The sequence below is a fragment of the Gobio gobio genome, assembly GCF_949357685.1.
Source record: "Gobio gobio genome assembly, chromosome: 9".
Taxonomy (NCBI): domain Eukaryota; kingdom Metazoa; phylum Chordata; class Actinopteri; order Cypriniformes; family Gobionidae; genus Gobio; species Gobio gobio.
Window position 1 is genome coordinate 8039453 of NC_137115.1, and position 19718 is coordinate 8059170.

A 19718-nucleotide genomic window follows, 5' to 3' on the forward strand; every position below is an offset into this window, starting at 1 on the left:
ATAAAGGGAGCTTCCATACCCAACTTCGGCTTTTTGTCTGGGGGCTCATCTAAAGATGAAAGTGCAGAAGTGATGCTCTTTTGAAGGTCTTGGTTTTTCCCCACTGAATCATCTTCATCAGAGGAAAACGTTGGCAGTGTTTCCAGGTTCCTCTGGAGCTCTTCATCAAGTCGCTTTGTAGAAATTACACTATGAGGGTCTGGAGATATCAATGGGGTTGAGGGAATGGGGGGTTTAAAAGGAATAAGTAATGGATTAGGAGGCCTCTTGGAGGCCGAAGGCTTTCTGGTGCGACTGGGTGACCGTATCGGTGGAGATGATAGGTTTTGTCTGGATCCAGATTTAAGGAAGTCCATGAAGGAGCCCAAGAATCCAGTTTTAACCTCTGGCTGTTTTTCTTCGACCTCTCTTAACTTCTGACGCATCCTCTCCTGCTGTTGGTAGTTATCTTGGGAAATCTCTGCGGTGGAAGTTGAACTTGCCTCACTGGCACGTGAATTCTGTCGCTTAACTTGTGTGCTTTTCTTCTGAGATTTGGATTGACCATTTTCATCTTCCACAGATTGCTTAGATGAACTCTTCGATCTGGATCGTTTTTTGGGGAGGCCCTCAGTAGGATGCTCAATAAGACTGTCATCGTTTTTGAGGCCTTTCGACCCCTTCAGCTGGCCTATATTACTATTTGACACATTTTCAGTATTCAGATGTCCTGATTGACTTTGCTCCTGGCCAACCAAATGAAAGTCAGAGGAGTTTGTATTACTAATAGCAAGACCATTAGCATTCAAAACAGAGCAATTGCTAGAGTTTACAAAATGTCCTTTGGGCAACACATCATTCTTCTCATGAGCGTTTGCTACCTTGTCAGATATTTCTTGTGCAGAGTTGTTTCTTACCACTGGTTGGTTATGAGAGTTTGAGAGCGTAAACACTTGGTGTCCCTCCGTTTCTTCTTTGGAGTATGTCGCTTGAGCACCAATTATAGTCATCGCTTGCGAGTTAGCGATTATCATATGCTGAGATGGGAAACTATTAAGTCTGTTCTCAGCGGACTGAAAATTGCACTTGGAATCAATAGAGTTGGCTACTGATGACATGTCGGCATCGGATGATGTGGATTTGACAAAGTCCTGTGGTGTAACGCCACAGGCGGCCGCCGTAGCAGCAAGGATGTCATCTACATTTGAGAGGATGTTCCTCTCATCTGCCAACAGCATGGAGTCAGGAAAGCATACAGAACTTAGAGTAAAGTTCTGCTTTGCGTCATGAGGATTTGACTGATTGAAGTTGTCTTTTTGTGTTGGGTCCTGTTTAGAGGACTCTGCTGAGTTGGGCACTTGGTGAGAGACAATTTGCTGGTTGTGACGCCCATTAACTGTCAAATTAACAGTGTCGCTGTTCATTTGTAGATATTGGACTGGTACCGACTGCATGTACATAGTCTGCTTGGGCTGATTCTGGCCTGAGGTGAGCACAGGCTGCTGCAGAACAATCATGTGAGAGGGATCGAGTAGCACTTGGGCACTGGGAACCCGGATGAACTGTGTTTGGTCCTCAGACAGCTGTCTGGGATCAGTCTGTTGAACTCGGATAACCTGGCCCTGATGATTCTGCTGCTGAGATATGGACCCTTTCAGAACTAAAGTATGCTGTTTCAGCTGGTCGGCACTCAAGGGTGCATGGGTGGAGTGCATCAGCAAAGGGTTACTCTTGGGGTCTGAGGGAGTATTGGCACTGGTAGCGAGCTCCTTTGTGGTTTCCAAATGCGAAAGGATCTGCTCCTCTGATCGGGAGTTACTACGAATGACACTTTGGGTGTTGTGCCTGTCTTCCATCTTTGAAACTGCATAAACGTCATTTTTTGTGCTGTTCAGTGCTACGATTTCAGTGGCTGAAAGGGTTTGAGGAGAGGTCCCCATAGAGCCTTTCTGTAATGCCTGCACGTCCTCAAGAGGAAGCTCTCCGGAGCTCTCTTTTGAGGAAAGAAAGATTCGTTCATCTTGCTGACGGGGTTTTAACTCAACTGAGGACTGGTCATTTGGCAAGGCTTGGGTGTGGGTGGCAGGAGAGGAGGTTGATGACTGGACAGATACCAAGTACTTGTGCTGTAACAGGGCACTGTCTGTCTTGCTAATAGGGGAAGACTGCATTAGGATGTAGTCCGGGCCTGGGTTAGCGGATGATAAGGTTCGGGCACGACTGGGTGAGAAAGAAGAGACGGAGGATAGGGATTGACTTGACACATAGTTCTGTGAAACAGATGCCGGCCCCTGGGTGTAGAAACTAATGGTTGGCAGGCCCTGAGAGTGGCTGGAAGAATAACTGTGAGAAGGACTTCCCATGCAAAGAGTTTGCACTTGTGTCTCATACCCTTCCCTGCTTCCCACAGGTGGCAATTCCTGCTGTTGACTGGAGGAATAAATAAGAGACTGGCTCACAGATGTCTCAGCTTCAGATTGGCTAGTGTATGATAAGAGAGTCTTGTAAATGGAAGGAAGCTTCTCAGGCAAACTAGATGAGAAGGTCTGTGTTTGGCCGAGGTTACTCGACAGGCTTTGAGATGTGATATAAGCATGCGAGGCACTAACGGACACCAGGCCGGGAAGCTGCGTGGATGTGTATGGTTGCGATTGGCTAGCGATCACTGAGCTTTGTTTCTGGGCTGAGGAGGAGTAGCTCGGTGGCTGCAGGCCTGGAGAACTTGCCTGGGCTTGAGTGTCTGTGTTCTCGCTGGGATGTTGAGCTATTTTGGAAGAACCGTCTTTAACCTTTACTCCAGATGTGCTAGAAAACCCAGGGGAGGGGACAGAAGAAGCGTAGCCCTGAGTTTGCTGCAGTGCTGTATTAGAAGTCTTCTGTTGTGCCGTGCCGTTTAGGGGTGAAGGGTCACCCGCAGGACTGCAGGATACAGGTGTGTGCGGGGAGAGTTCCTGTTGATATGAAATGTCATCCTCGTCATGCAGGTAACCCTGTAGGGAGTGCTGAGCACTGCTAGCCAGCTGCTCCTGGACTGGCTGGGTGCTAGAAGGCCGCTGGTGGTGCTTGATCACACTACATTCACGCTGAAGCGCTCGTTCGATAGAGCCTGAGAAAACCGGCCCACCGTAAGGCTGAGGGGCCTGCTGGGAACTGCCCAAAGATGTGGACAGCAGACTGAACTGAGGCTGAAGGAGGTGCGGGGCTGACTCTTGTGCTGAGCGATATGTGGAGGACTGGGGTGGCAGGCCAACCCCTAGAGACGTACCACCAAAAGCAAGTGCAGTTGGCACAGTGTTCTGGGAGGATTTGAACTGGAGCAGAGGGTCATTAGGGGATAGCAGACCATTCGAAGAGATGAAAGTGCTGTCCTGAACAGCAAGTGCTGATGTAGTGGTGAAACTTCTGGTAGGAAAGGCACTAGGGTGCTGGTAGGAGGAGAGTGCAGAAGGCGTTGGGAACGTTCCTGATGGATGCAGGGCTCCGGAGAGAAAAAGTTCTGTTGAGGTGTTTGCACCTGTGGCAGAAGAAAATGACATTTGATGAACTGCAGGCAGTATTTCAATTATATGTGATCTCTAAACCAGTTTCCTTCTGCACTAAAATACCACTTTGGACTGTAACAACAACACTTGAGGGGGTAATATAATGTAGAATCAAAATCTTCCATGATCTTGAGAGATAAAAGAGTTCATTGTGCTATTTAAAGAGTAACTTTCCTCAGTCCAAACAGACCATCAATTCAAAATGTATTGTCCTGTTCTTCCGCAATTGAACACAAGTCTATTCAGCTGTGGCAGTGTTTGGAAACATGGCATGCCCTGTTACAGTGAGGTGAAAATGAATATGTAGGATTATTCCTAAACAACAGACGAACTAACGTTATAAGTAAAATGTACGAAACCTTTCAAGGTTTCTCTGTGTAGCACCTGCCAGAAAATAAAGTACCTGATCCTTTCAGTATGTCTATAATAGTTCTAGAGGTGCATTTCAGTTGGGACTGTTTCGTAAACCTGTCACAATTTAATGCAGGCTTTGCTATGAGACTGTTATTGAATGATGGGACAGTGCGTAAAAGACAAAAATGCTGCAGCCAATGCGTGAGTGCAGCAATGCGCTAATTGATTTCACATGCTAAGAGAGAGTTTACAAAAGAGATTGGCAACAAAAACATTGCTCATTTACTTTTAAAGGTGGGTGGAAAAACAAACAAAAAATCCATGGAGCTTAGGGAAAATATAATTTTATTTCATTTGAATAAAAAAGAACACTTGATTTGACCCCAACACAGACTGTGATGATACATTTTAATGGTCATCAACATTGTAAATCCTGTTTTTTATATTTTCTTTTTTTACTATGTACATTTATAACACTATACTTTTTATTATATTACCTTTGCATCAAATTACAAGAAACTAGTTAACGCTGCTGTGAGGGTGTTTCTAATAGACCCATTTGGAGCAGACGTCACAGTTACATCACTTGCAGCTGCGCACTCAACAAGTGGAGGAAAATGGGCAAAATCCACAGAATAAGAGAAAATGTTTTGTTGTGCCTTTGTATGTCAGAATCGGAATGCCAAAAATACGGTATTCATTTTGATATAATTCAGTAGTTGAAGACGCCCTTTGAAGCTAAACACAGACATTTATGTTGCAAGTCACAGACTGGACTGATGAAACCTGCAATGATTAGTCTCCTATTAAAGCATGAATTGATGTAAACAGTAAGTCTACATAATATTCACACATGCAGTTCATAGGGCACACACATACAAAGCAGTAACAGCATGAAATAATATTTAAAGGTCACCTATTGTTTACATATTATGCAATAATTTGGATATAAAAGTGTGTTGACAGTATGTGAACACAACCACCCTACAATGATAAAAATCCACCCACTCCTTATTTTTTAATCCCCATTAAACCAAGAGCAGTCTCATTCGACAAGCCGTTTTCATTCTCTGAGGAATGTGATGTCACGTTATTCAATAAATTAATATTCAAATCCCAAATTTGAAAATCGAACACCAACCCATCGCACGAATATTCCAATATTCTGGTCCAGCCCTAGCATTTTTATCTCACAATTCTTGACTCTTTTTCTTGCATTTCCGTGTTTATATCAGGGCTCCGAACCGGTTCAAGGAACGAAAACAAAAACCGGAAACGAACGAAATTTTAAGAGGAACAAAAACGAAAACGAAATCAAAATCAATTTGAATCGTTCTGAACAGAAACGTTAATTTGAAATTACCATTAACCGGTTAATAACGTTATTTTATCGTTCTCTTTAATATTTTAATTTGGCAGTGACCAATCATGAAATGAGTAGTACAGCATGTGACGTTGACGGATCACGCGTGAGTGAAATGCCCGCGCACCATCATCTATGAATCTACCGGTAACGCAAGTCAGTGTGAGCGCGCATTTTCATGCCTCAAGTACATTTCTTTCCCCGCTGAGGTCTACTATGAATGTGCAGGTATTGGAGGACATTCTTTTTGAACGTTTAAATAAGCAGTACGGACTTTAAGCTCAAATAGACTGATTTAGGCTAGTTTGGCTGCGTTCACACTGCAGAATGAAACGACCCAATTCCGATTTTTTTGCCCTTATGCGACCTGTATCTGATCTTTTCATGACAGTCTGAACGACACAGATCCGATCTTTTCAAATGCGACCCAGGCCACTTGGGTATGTGGTCCAAATCCGATACATATCCGATCTTTTGAAATGCGTCTTCAGTCTGAACTGCCAGGTCACATGTATCCGACCCGCACGTCGTTGATACGCGACAAACGTCATCATTGTACGTTGAAGTAGGCGGGAATGAGAAGATAAACAACTATGGCGGACGATGCTGAGACCAGTCAGTGGAAGGGAAGCGAGATTTCGGAGTTAATTAAGGTTGTAATAGTGCTGGCTCCGTTGCGAAAATAACTTTAATAAAGCTAAACGAACTCCAATGCTGACACCCATATTTGGCTACTTCCGTAAACAACAAGTGACGTCGTTGACCGTTGAGTACTCTTCTGCGCATGCGGGTCACTTCTGGGTCATTTCACGTTCACACAGGAGATCACAAAAGGTCGCATTTAATTGGAAATGTGAACGGCCTTGCAAAAAAATCGCATTTTTTCAAAAAATCGGAATTGAGCATTAAGCCCTGCAGTGTGAACGCAGCCTTTGTGGATTCCGTTTAAAGGGTTAGTTCACCCAAAAATGAAAATTCTGTCATTAATTACTCACCCTCATGTCGTTGGACACCCGTAAGACCTCCGTTCATATTCGGAACATAAATGAAGATATTTTAGTTGAAAGCTGATGGCTGAGAAAGGCTTCACACAGGCCTCCATTGGCATTCAGTACATTGACACTTCCAAGATCCATGAAAGGCACTTAAAACGTCATTACAAAGTCTATCTCACCACAGTGGCTCTACAATAATCATACAATGCGACGACAATAGTTTTTGTGCGCAAAAAAAAAATCAAAATAACACCTTTATCCAACTTGTTCTCGACTTCCGTGTGTGCCTCCACGACGCATGCGCGAGAATATGACGCAGATCCGGCGTTCGGACATATGACCCAGAAGCGATTTGTTTACGAGCAGAGGAAGACGCGCGTGTCTAAGCTGTTGGATTCTACATTGATCGTGCTTTAGGTCTCGGCGTAGTGCTCAAAATGGAGCTTAAGTGTGTATTTCATCGATTCCCGAACACCGGCGCTACGTCATATTCTCGCGCATGCGTCGTGGAGGCGCACACGGAAGACAAGAACAAGTTGGATAAAGGTGTTATTTTGATTTTTTTTTGCGCACAAAAACTATTGTCGTCGCATTGTATGATTATTGTAGAGCCACTGTGGTGAGATAGACTTTGTAACGACGTTTTAAGTGCCTTTTATGGATCTTGGAAGTGTCAATGTACTGAATGCCAATGGAGGCCTGTGTGAAGCCTTTCTCAGCCATCAGCTTTCAACTAAAATATCTTCATTTGTGTTCCGAATATGAACGGAGGTCTTACGGGTGTCCAACGACATGAGGGTGAGTAATTAATGACAGAATTTTCATTTTTGGGTGAACTAACCCTTTAAGCCTATCCAAGTAGGTTACTAGCATCTATCAAACATTTTTCCTATAGTCTTTCAGATTGCCAATACAGGACAGGCCAATGTTTTCTATATAGACGGTTGATGCTTCGTATTAAATGGTATGTTATATTGCATTAAATGATCAAGCTTTATTAGCTGACTGAATTTGATTATGTGATGCAATGACGTTGCGCAGTGTTTGCTTTGAAATTAGCAGTTGACGGTGCATTAAAAGAGCAATGGTTATCCAGTTTATTTATTCTTTATTCATGCAATTTTTTAAACAAGTCGTGTTGAAAAAAGTTATGTACAAAGAATGTTATCACTCTTCTGAAAAGAATTAACGTTAGGCATATAGAGAGCCACTTTCGATTGTCTAACGTTACATTAAAACAGGTCAATATTTGTCCCGCTGTTTATGCTTTGTAATTAATGCATGTATTCCTGATGTGGTTTTAAAAATGTTATGAAATAAATATTCAAGTTTAATAACCATGCGTTATATTATTATTGAGTGAAAATAAGTCTATTTATACATATTTGTTTAAAGTATAGGCTAAATTAAAATAACGTTATTAACCGGTATTTTTTTTAATCAAACCGTTTTCGGAACAGTAATGTTTAATGAGGAACGCAAAAACGGAAACGCTATAATATCGATTCTGCTCGGAGTGAACCGATTGATATTTTTTTCCATTTTTAAGCCCTGGTTTATATCTCCCAGTTTGGACTTTATAATTGTGAGTTTATATCCCAATTCTGAGGGGAAAAGACAGAATAACGAATATATCTCACAATTCTGTTTATCCTTCTAAGAATTGTGAGATATAAACTCGAAAATTCCCTTTTTTTTGTATTTTATCCCGTGGCTTTCACAGATTGCTACAGCAGAACTGTAATTTTCTGCAACCAGTTAGGCTCCGCCCACAAAAAAAACCATCACTGTTTGCAAACCCAAAATAGGTCTATACAGCGGCTATGAGAGTAAATTTGACATCTTTCTCTCTTCTGACTGCTGTTATCAATCTCGCACTATTTTTTTTTCCTCTTTTTGAAAGTTGTGAAAACACTATTGTGGGGTTTTTCTTTTGCTATTGAGCAAATGGGAACACAAAAAAATATATTCAACTTAGTCTCTCATTCATTTCTATAGAAGTTTATGACGACTTCCACTTCTGAGAAACCCGCAAATGTGAAAAGGGTTAATTGCCCTTATGACCCATTAAAGGAACACTCCACTTTAAAGAGCACCTATCATGGCATTTAAAATGTTCCAAATATTGTTTTAGAAGTCCCCAACAACAGTTTTGCATGCATGCAATGACAAAAAAGACTTTAGTTTTCTTATAATATGCATTTATTTTTACCTGTTTTGACAGCGATTCTCAAATGATTCCTTTAGTGATTCACTTTTCAAAACCCCGCCTTTACGTGACGCTAATCTGCGGTGATTGGTCCGATGACCCAGTCAGTTGTGATTGGTATAGTCTGTGCAGATATTTTCGGAAACGGAACGCCCATCAAAGTCTTATAGTGACAGTAATTTGTTCATATGTGTCAGGAGTTATGAATATGAAAACCGCGTTGGTACTGTTTGATTGTAATATGAGCCTCAGCTGATCTCATTCATAAAAAAACTCCTCTATTCTCCTCACGAAGACTCGCGACAAATCAACATCCCTCAGGGCTTTTAGTTCAAAAGTGTGCAGATGAGGAGACATATTGATAGATTCTCATATGTCTGTGTCAAATTTCTAAACAGAGCAGTATTTTTTATTCAATATCGTATTCAAATAACTTGACAAGTTGACGTCATCTAGTCAGAGAAAAAGCTTCGGTCTTCTAACGATTCTTAAAAATGACTCAGAGTTGACTCTTACTTTTGAAAGAAAATTACTATATATACGGTGCACTGTCATATTTCAAACTATGCAGGATGTTTTTGTTCACTTAGATCTATGTTACACACTACATGAAAGGTAAATTTCAAAATTCCATGATAGGTGCTCTTTAAAAAGAAAAATAGGCTCATTTTCCAACTCCCCTAGAGTTAAACAGTTGAGTTTTACCGTTTTCGAATAGCACTTTTAGCATAGATCATTGAATCTGATTAGACCGTTAGCATCTCACTCAAAAATGACTAAAGAGTTTCAATGTTTTTCCTATTTAAAACTTGACTCTTCTGTAGTAACATCGTGTACTAAGACCGATGGAAAATTAAAAGTTGCAATTTTCTAAGCCGATATGGGTAGGAACTATACTCTCGTTCCTGCGTAATGATCAAGGAACTTTGCTGCCGTACCATGAGTGCAGCGGAGCAATGATATTACGCAAAAAAGTGGAGTGTTCCTTTAAGGATGACTGGCATAAGGGAAGATGGTGCAGCCAAAACCTCAGTGGCTCCTCTAAAACAGAGACCTAATGCATGTTTACCTGTTTGCCAGGAGGGGCTTCTAAATGGAGGGAGAAGAGTAGAGCCAGCAGGTCCAGCCTGAAGGCCTCGAGATTCAATAGCGGAGAGGAAGTTCATGACTGATGATTCAGTAGTGTTGCTGCTGGCTGTGCTGTGCTGATTTGAGTCAAACACTCCTAAAAGAGAGAGACACCATAGACAGATGACAGGCTGTCAGTGACTCCAAAGAGCGAATATATCTCTCGTTACCATTTGCTCACCTGTGGGGTGGTGGGTGGTGGTAAACGTAGGCTGGTGACTAGAGGCAAAGGTCTGCCGTTGGAGGAGCTCAGAGTCCAATTGTGTAGAACCATAGCTTGAACTATTAAAGTAAAAAGGTCAGCTTTAGACAGTACATAAAAAAACTGACCACAACCTTTCACTGTGCGCCCACACAGATCTTCACATAAGATAGGCACATTTGTATACAGTATCTTCACATGTAACCTATTCTAGAGGGTTCACACACAAACCAAACTATTTTAGACATAATCACACATGTTCTCTGAGATGCTTCCTAGTTTGGTAGTAGTAGCCTACATAATAGGCTGGTAGTAGTAGCATAGTTTGGGTAGTTATATAGTCTGCATACTTAAAGTGACTTATACAAGTTTTCCGTCATAAACAAACAGCAAAACTTCACACAAGGCACAAGCCGTAAAGACAGTAGAGTCTGGTCAGAGAAAACACATGGAAACTATTTTAGTTGGTTTGCCACATCTCTTGCTAAATAGAGGCAAGTCTGTTTATATAATATATTTTGCCAAATAAACATCTGCATAAGTAAATGTCACAGCTGGGGAGATTCATTTTTGAGTTTGTTTCCTAGCTGTTTTAGATGGATTCAGTGTGGATGTGTGTACAGACGTCACCTTAACTAACAGAGTGGATATCCATACGCTAGTTCTAGCCGGTTGGTTCTATTTCAGTTAGTAGTACAGTCGGAAAACTAATAGTGGCAGCAGGTCACACAAACTATTAGCCTGACTAGATGTCAAGATGTTGGGTCTGGGAACACACCATTGGCAGGGCTCAATCGGGGGGGGGGGGGGGGGGGGGGGGTAAACGGTTGTCTTTCAAACTCCCTCTGCACGCAATAGGATAGCGCTACAACCAACCAGAGCAACGAAGAAGGTGAAGCAGAGCTAATTAATAGATTAAACTATCGCCGTCTCCGGTCGGCAAAACACATATTCCTGTCTTAAGAATGACTTCAGTGCCGTTCTTTGTTCTTTTCTCAAAGAAAAGCTTAACTCCAAGTCTTCCAGATTCGAAAGAACGCTGTTCGCCAGCTTCTTTGTTTACAAGTAGCGCGCGGAACCGCCGCAACTCTGCCATCATTATGTTAAGCCCGCCCACCGACTCTATACACGATGTGATTGGCCTGATTAGAGTTTGGTTTTTCCAGCTCGCAAGCCAACGGAGAGTTGCTTGACTACCCTGGCTGCAAATTAGATTTGCTGCCGCTAGGGTGCGTCTTAATTTCTAGGCTAACAAACTACCAGACTTTAGTGTCCATCACTGGTGGCCTACACTCGGATGTTTAATTGAAAGTTGATCATTTTAATGTGAAAGAAAGAAGAGTGAACTAGTGAATCCAAACTACTACTGAACAGACATTTTAGGGTATTATTCTCGCTATTAACTAGTTGCTTATTAGCATGCATATTACTAGGATATTGGCTGTTTATTAGTACTTATAAAGCACATATTAATGCCTTATTCTGCATGACCTTATTCTACATCCCTAAAAGGGGCACTTCAGCACTGGGAAGATGAATGTGTATTTAAACTGGGTCATTTATGTAGTAGAAATGTGAAATTATTTTTGAATTTGGAATTATTTTTGAAATTATTTGACAGAAAAAAGACAGAAAATGTATTTTTGTCTCATGTGGATGAAAGACAACAACTCCTAGAATGCACTTGCTTCGCTGCCCTACGAGGCCACTCCCAAAGCCACGGCTAGGGCTGTAATGATTTGACCAAAAATAAAAACCTTGATTAATTGAACATTTGACCTCGATTACGATTAATGAACGATTATTTTGCTTTTTTTGCCCTCATAAGGTTTTTGAGTAAGTTCACTGATAAGGTTTTTACTGTAAATATTTTCTACTATTATAGATGGATTTTTTTTTCTAATGAAAAACTGCATTTCTTTGTGATTTTAAAATACTTGAAGGAAACGGTTCACTTTCAGCAGTTATTGTCTATGGGGCAGATTTCTGCTTGTTGTACATCAGATACAAATAAATTAACACAGTAGGCCTACATTACGTTTATTTGAATGCATTAATGAGAGAGTGATTGTGTGTGAATTACTCATACCGTCTCTATTCATTATTAAGCTGTGGTTTGTACTTACTGCAAAGGTATTAAAATGTATGCCTATAACGGTTGAGTTTCTAAGCTCCTTTAGTGACTTTAGTCACAGGACAGCGTTGACACTGCGTTTCTGCGCTCCTCTCGGCGCGCGATCTTCACGCAATCTTCACGTGATGTGCGAGGCTGCGAGCTTCTGTCTGAGTGTTCGTTTGTCACAATATATCAGGCATTAGTTCAACATAACACACATCTGATGGTCAAAACTCGCTTTAATGTTCAAACTGGCAGGGCTTAAACCACATACAAATGACAAGCTTTGTGAGGACGCAGGTGACAGAGGTCTGCCTTCAGGGCGCTCACACGTTATCAGAGACGCGACACGACTCGGCTCTCTGTGTCACAGAAAAAAGCTGAGCACTGAACGGAGAAGTTTTCCGTATTGTTGTTTTTGAATAGTGCACAATCACTTTAAATGTTGAAACTAGCAAGCCTTTGAACGCATACTTGACAAACTTTATGAGCATGAAAGTGAAAGCGCTAAGGCTTCGGGGCTTGCGCGCGCCGTCTGTGTGTGTGTGTGTGTCAGCACGTAGGCTATAAGAACAGCAATTAACTGACCTGTATAAACTGTGTAAAACATGCAGTTACTATAGTGATTCTGGGCATCTATAAACTGCTCCTGCATCTCTTTGTGTGCCTGCAAACTGCACTTGATGTGACTGACGGGGCGGAGTCACGTGAAAACCGAAATAACCGACATGGGAAAAATACGTCGTTTAGAGGTTGTGAATTTCGGTTTCGGTTATTTTTCGATTAATCGTACAGCCCTAGCCACGGCTACTGGTTACATCTCTTGCCCACCGCCCCACCGTCGTTTTGATATTCATAGTGATAATAATAATTTCGTCCAATTAGAGAACAGACACTACAATTAAAAACTGAACGTGTCTTTACAATAGTGTGAGTGAGCCGAACGAAAGTCACGGCACAAACGCAGCAGGAGTCAGATTTCATTCATCAACTTAATTTTCATAGGAATTCATTGAAAAGTTGAAACACACACTTTGCTCCGCACCGCTCCATTATGAATGCCCGAGCCAAGCGGCAGCGGCAGCGGCAGCGGCAGCGGCCGTGCGCATTTACATTCTGTGAGTGAGATCCCTCCCCTGTGGGCGGGTTGATAACATGCGGAATAGCTCCTTCTACGGGCTGTAGTCTCTAAATCTCTGGCCAAAAAATCCTCAGATGACGCAAAACGACGATATTTGCGTCATCTGAGGATTTTTTCCAGGAATAAAATGCATAATTCTCTCGTCTAAGGGGGACATGAGGGGGGAAAGTATCATAATTTTAATATACTACCGGGTTTCTACTGATACAAAGCTTAATGCTAAATCGCTAAAGTAACCCTTTAATCCACCCAATACCTAAACTTAAACGCTACAAAAACTACCTTACTAACTATTAATATGCATTAAATTAGGAGTTTATTGTGGCAAAAATCGTAGTTAACAGTGAATATGTGTTCCCAATCGCCATACTAAAGTGTTATCAGGTTAAGCACAGCTCTAATATGCACAGGTAATATTTATCCAAGGTAAATAATATTTATTTATTCTCAATTCATTTTCTTATGATAAAACACATGAGCTGATTTTTTCCCTCACTGGCCGTAAAATGATTAGAGCCACCGATTTCTGATGTATGGTGTCAATGTAAATTTCAACAGAACCATTGAAAAGTTAGAAGATGGGAACTTCTGATTGAACAGTTCCAGAGCTGCCCGGGCAATTATTTGCATGCTAGGACAGTGTAATAAACTCTCTGGCCCTGGTTCTGACTGCCAAACCACCTGGTGCTTTTATTTCTGACAAGATAACACACACTATTAGACAGGCAAGACTATACATAAAAACGAGCAGCTTTATAAAAGCATTCCTAATGCATTATAACACCGCTTATAAATGCTCATAATTATAATCACTAAGGCTTGGTTTCGCAGACAGGGTTTAGATTAAGCCAGGATTAGGCCTGAGTACAATTAGGGCATTTAAGTAGCTTTTATAAATGTTTCTTAGAAAAATAAACATTACTGATGTGCATCTTGAGACAAAACAATGGTACAAACATATTTAAAGATCTGTCAGTGCAAGTCGCTTTCAGTTAAAACAGCTCAAACATGCATTTTAGTCTGGGACTAGTTTAAGCCGGGGGTAAAGTTTGTATGTTTTCATGGCTTCCAAGTTGACGTGTTAGGAACATTTAGGTATGATTAATACAGTAGATCACAATGTTGCTTTATAATGAAGACACTTCATGATTATTTTCAAAAGAAGCTCACTAATCTTGGGTTATAATGTTTCTAGAAGATGTTAGCTACCTGTCCCCAGTCAGTGTCTCAAAATCTAGTGTGCTGACAAACCTACCTATGTGTTGTTTTTGCACTTAAATTCATTTTACAGTCACACTGATTAAATGACTTGAAAACTGTAGATCTGACATCACCGCCTGATTAACAGAAGCAATTGATGCATTTAAATATGATGCATTGGCGCCATAACTGTGCAATTTTATTGCTCATTAATGACAGACGGACCTAAATAAGACACTTTGTGTAAAGTTGCAGACACGTGGCCCTTCTGCAACACTGATCGATCAATTGTTTACAAACCTCCTCCATGTCTGCAAACACACTGCGACCGCAGTGCAAGTTTATATACGAGAGAACCAGCAGACACTGATCTTAACCAGCACTTTCTGATGATTCGTGCACAAAAACAAACACCATAATGAATAAAAACATGCAGTGCGATTGAAAGGTGATTTGAGCACATTCGGCATATTTCACAAAAATCGTCACGGTGTATTACTGCGCGAGAGACTAAAGCTATAAACGCATTAGCTCCATTAAAACTGCCTTTATATGCGTCTTGACACTTTTACATGCGTGTTTGTCTCGCTAGGCCTTCCATCACCGGAGTTTTCTTCGGGAGGCGACCCGCCCTCTCGTACCTGGGTTTGTAGGCCCAGCCCGCGCTCTGAGCCGCCGCGCTGACCGGCTCTGTGAAGCTGGAGCTCGGGTAATTCCTCTCCATCATCCGCCTTGGATCGGGAATGACGCGCGTCCCCCGATACAGCTACACATTCAACCGAGCTTGAGAAAATCACATATTCCTCCAAACGGTATGTGTCCCGCGGTGAACCGAGCGCTGGTCCCGGGGGTCGGACGGCTGATTTGTGCTGTGGATTAGGCGCAGGGTGAGAATCACTGCTCGTGGACCCCAAACATCATAAAACAGAGGCAGAAGCGCTGCGGCATCGAGTCCCCATATTGACGTTTTTCTCCCAAACATTCACTTCCGACAAACTTTAGATGGAAGTTTTTTTGCTTTTCTCCCCCCTCTCTCTCGCTCTCTCTCTTTCCCTCTCCCTCTCTCTCTCTCTCCACACACACACACACACACACACACACACACACACACACACACGCGCGCGCGCGCTGCATGTATCCCTGTGGAGACTTTATCTATTGTTGCTAAAATTAATAATATTATGGCCCCATTTTATCAAATGTGTGCTGTCTTTAACTACTATGTACTAACATTTAAATTAATAATTTGATACAATGCAATTACTGTGTACATACATATTACAGCTGTAGTAGGCCTAATTGATTTATGTAATAACATATGTGACCCTGGACCACAAAACCAGTCATAAGTGTCATTTTTTTAAATTGAGATTTATACATCATCTGAAAATTGAATAAGCTTTCCATTGATGTAGGCCTATGGGTTGATTGGAAAATATTCGGCCGAGAGAGCAACTATTTGAAAATCTGGAATCTGAGGGTGCAAAAAAAATCTTTATCTTTATCTTAATCTTAAAACAATATTGAGAAATATTTTACTTTATCACCTTTAAAGTTGTCCAAATGTAGTCCTTAGCGGTGCATATTACTACTACTAATAATTTTTTTTATGTATATTTACGGTAGGAAATTTACAAAATATCTTCATGGAACATGATCTTTACTTAATATCCTAATGATTTTTGTTATAAAAGAAAAATTGATAATTTTGACCCATACAATGTATTTTTGGCTATCGCCACAAATATACCCGTGTGACTTATGACTGGCTTTGTGGTCCAGGGTCACATTTACATTAGATCCTTCCCTTACACCTAACCGTACCCCACCTCAATAGCATGTGCACACAATAAGTACATTTTACCTGATTTTTTTTTTTATGGTTAAAGACATCTAATATAAAATGTCTTATTATACCTTTCTTGCTGTCAATAAACTTACATACACCTTTGCAATGTCATCAGGAGCAGTTCTATATGATTGTATAGGACATTCCCTACTTTTTTTAAAGAAAATTCTTATACACTACGTTTTATTTATCATTTGGTCCATATATTCACTTTGTTAGTCTTCTGAGGATATTTAGAGAAGTGTGTATTTCAACATTAGCAACGTGTTTATGCTCACACACAGTGGCCCCAAAGGCCATTGCATTTAAACATCAAATGATTTTTTTTGTTGTTTATCTCAGACTAACTTCTTTTTTTAAGAAGACAATTTCCTTCAAGTTCAGACAGGTGTGTTAGTTCAGTGCTTCTCAAGATGTGGTTTATGAAGAAGGCCAATCTAGTTAATTTCAACGAAATGAGAAGAAAAAAAAACATACGTTTGGCAAATAGTTTAAAATGCATCACTCAGTTTTACACAATATACAGTATCATCTATCATAGGTTATATAAACAAAGAATAATGTACAGTTGCAATAGAAATTATTCTACCCCTTGACCTGCAAGACATTTTGCTGCCAAGAACTAAATTATATGAAAACAATTCAACAAAGGCATCAGTAAACTATTATAGGAAGTTTATTAATACACATTTGAGTGATTCCGAGAACCTAAAGTGGATGAGAAAAAAATGTAATTGGCTGTTAACATTCGTGTTCAAAATTATTCAACCCCCAAAAATCTAATTTTGTGCAGAATCTTTTATTCTTTATGCCCTCCAATAAACGCTGTTTGTAAGTGTGTATAGAAGTTCCTCTTTACTGCAATATTCCAGATCATCTTTGGTTGTCACGTTACCGCATGCTTTTATTAAATTCCACCAAATATTTTCAATTAGATTTAGAGCTGAAGATTCACGAACAGGTCACTCAAGAACATTTAACTACTGATCCCTGAACCAAGCTTCAGTAGATTTGGATGTATACTTTGGGATGGCTGTCCTTCAGGAAAGTCAATTGATCATCAAGCTTCAGTCTTTGCCAAAATGGCTTGATACTTTAAAGAATTCATGATGTCCTTCATACAGTCAAGATTTTCGCCTCCTGCAACAGCAAAGCACCCCCATAACAAGACTGCTCCGCCTTCGTGACCATGGGGATGGTGTTCTTCTGCTCAGAAGCTTTGCCTTTTTTGCACCAGACATACCGCTCATCCATGGGTCCAAAAAGTTCCAGTGTGGTCACATCACTCCATAAAAACTCTTTCAGAACTCCACAGGTCTATCCAAATGAATTTCAGCATATTCAAGTCAGCCTTTTATGTTCTTCTTGGTCAAGAGTGCCATTCGGGAAGATGTCCCAACATGAAGGCCATGATGTCAGTGTTCTTCTTCAACTCTGCATTGAAATGTTTTTTCCTCCTTTCATCAGGTCATCTTGCAAGTCTATATGGCAGTAAATTGAGGGTTGCTCTGATCAAACATTTTATTCCCCTGAATGATATTGTGCTTTTTCCTCTCTAAACCAAAGGTTTTCTGGTACAACACATTTTAAACTTATGAATGAGGCTGCCAGTTGAGTCTCTAGGAACGTTTAGTGTTTTGGAAATTGTCTTGTAGCCATTGACTTTCTAATGTAATAAAAATTGTTCTCTATAGCTTTTGTGAGAACCCTTTTGACTCGGCCGTATTTGCTACTCAACTTTAGCACATACATGTGCTAAATGTATGCATGTGAAACAGCACAAGCTAATTCAGTTTTGTTATAGAGTTTATAAAAGCTTAACTGTGTTTTAACATCGTTCTGTACCATACCATACAAATAAGTCACTTCAACAGCAGTGTTGAATATGGGTTGAATAATTATAACATAGCTGTATTACAAAAAAAATTCCTGTAGCTCAAAAGCTTTACATTATATATTGACATTATCACTTTTAATTTGCCAGTGTAACGGAGGCCAGCTAGTAGTTGCTGCGCAAGTAAACCTCACTCCTCTGATCTCAAGTGACGTTCTAGTGACTGACACTAGGGGTTGCAGCCTTTAGCCTCCTTATTAGAGCGTCCGACTCTCATGCCGGCAGACACTGGTTCGAGTCCTGCTTGGAGTGAGCGGTTCGAACAGAACATTTTTTTAGAGGCCTAATCTTTAGAAAAACCTACATTTGTGAATTATTACAGTCTCCAGGGGGAACTGTATATCCTATTTTAAACTCTAGGATTTTTTTTTAATGGTTTGATGTGGTCCACACTTTTTGTTTTTCTGAACCAATGAGTATCCACAGACAACCACAACCTGTTGTTTTGTCTTTCTGTCAAACGTTTTGCATTAAAAGAGTGCTTGTGCGATATTTCCTTCCTTTAAAATAAATTACATGACAACGACATACTAACGAAATGTACACACGTACGACAATGTTGAAAAAAACGTTCCCTGTTTACATGAATCCGCGAAAGCAACTAAAAGCGTTGTATTCTGCTGCAAAGCCAGTAGGTTGCGATGTGACTTTGTAAAGAAACACTATACGTGCCTATACACTCACCTGAAGGATTATTAGGAACACCTGTTCAATTTCTCATTAATGCAATTATCTAATCAACCAATCACATGGCAGTTACTTCAATGCATTTAGGTGTGTGGTCCTGGTCAAGACAATCTCCTGAACTCCAAACTGAATGTCAGAATGGGAAAGAAATGTGATTTAAGCAATTTTGAGCGTGGCATGGTTTTTGGTGCCAGACGGGCCGGTCTGAGTATTTCACAATCTGCTCAGTTACTGGGATTTTCACGCATAACCATTTCTAAGGTTTACAAAGAATGGTGTGAAAAGGGAAAAACATCCAGTATGCGGCAGTCCTGTGGGCGAAAATGCCTTGTTGATGCTAGAGGTCAGAGGAGAATGGGCCGACTGATTCAAGCTGATAGAAGAGCAACTTTGACTGAAATAACCACTCGTTACAACCGAGGTATGCAGCAAAGCATTTGTGAAGCCACAACACACACAACCTTGAGGCGGATGGGCTACAACAGCAGAAGACCCCACCGGGTACCACTCATCTCCACTACAAATAGGAAAAAGAGGCTACAATTTGCACGAGCTCACCAAAATTGGACAGTTGAAGACTGGAAAAATGTTGCCTGGTCTGATGAGTCTCGATTTCTGATGAGACATTCAGATGGTAGAGTCAGAATTTGGCGTAAACAGAATGAGAACATGGATCCATCATGCCTTGTCACCACTGTGCAGGCTGGTGGTGGTGGTGTAATGGTGTGGGGGATGTTTTCTTGGCACACTATAGGCCCCTTAGTGCCAATTGGGCATCGTTTAAATGCCACGGCCTACCTGAGCATTGTTTCTTACCATGTCCATCCCTTTATGACCACCATGTACCCATCCTCTGATGGCTACTTCCAGCAGGATAATGCACCATGTCACAAAGCTCCAATCATTTCAAATTGGTTACTTGAACATGACAATGAGTTCACTGTACTAAAATGGCCCCCACAGTCACCAGATCTCAACCCAATAGAGCATCTTTGGGATGTGGTGGAACGGGAGCTTCGTGCCCTGGATGTGCATCCCACAAATCTCCATCAACTGCAA

The 19718-nt window shown here is 41.0% G+C and overlaps 1 protein-coding gene across 1 annotated transcript in view; it reads right to left on the bottom strand.

Annotated features, from left to right (window-relative positions):
• Positions 1–15336, bottom strand: part of qser1 (glutamine and serine rich 1) — a 34573-nt gene extending 19237 nt beyond the window's left edge. The window contains exons 1-4 of the mRNA XM_079824826.1: positions 14871–15336; positions 9752–9852; positions 9512–9667; positions 20–3493 (exon numbers count right to left, since the gene is read on the bottom strand). Coding sequence (XP_079680952.1) covers positions 20–3493; positions 9512–9667; positions 9752–9852; positions 14871–14956 — 3817 coding nt within the window. The 5' untranslated portion in view covers positions 14957–15336. The remainder of the gene's footprint in view (positions 1–19; positions 3494–9511; positions 9668–9751; positions 9853–14870) is intronic.
• Between the last annotated feature and the right edge of the window lie 4382 nt (positions 15337–19718).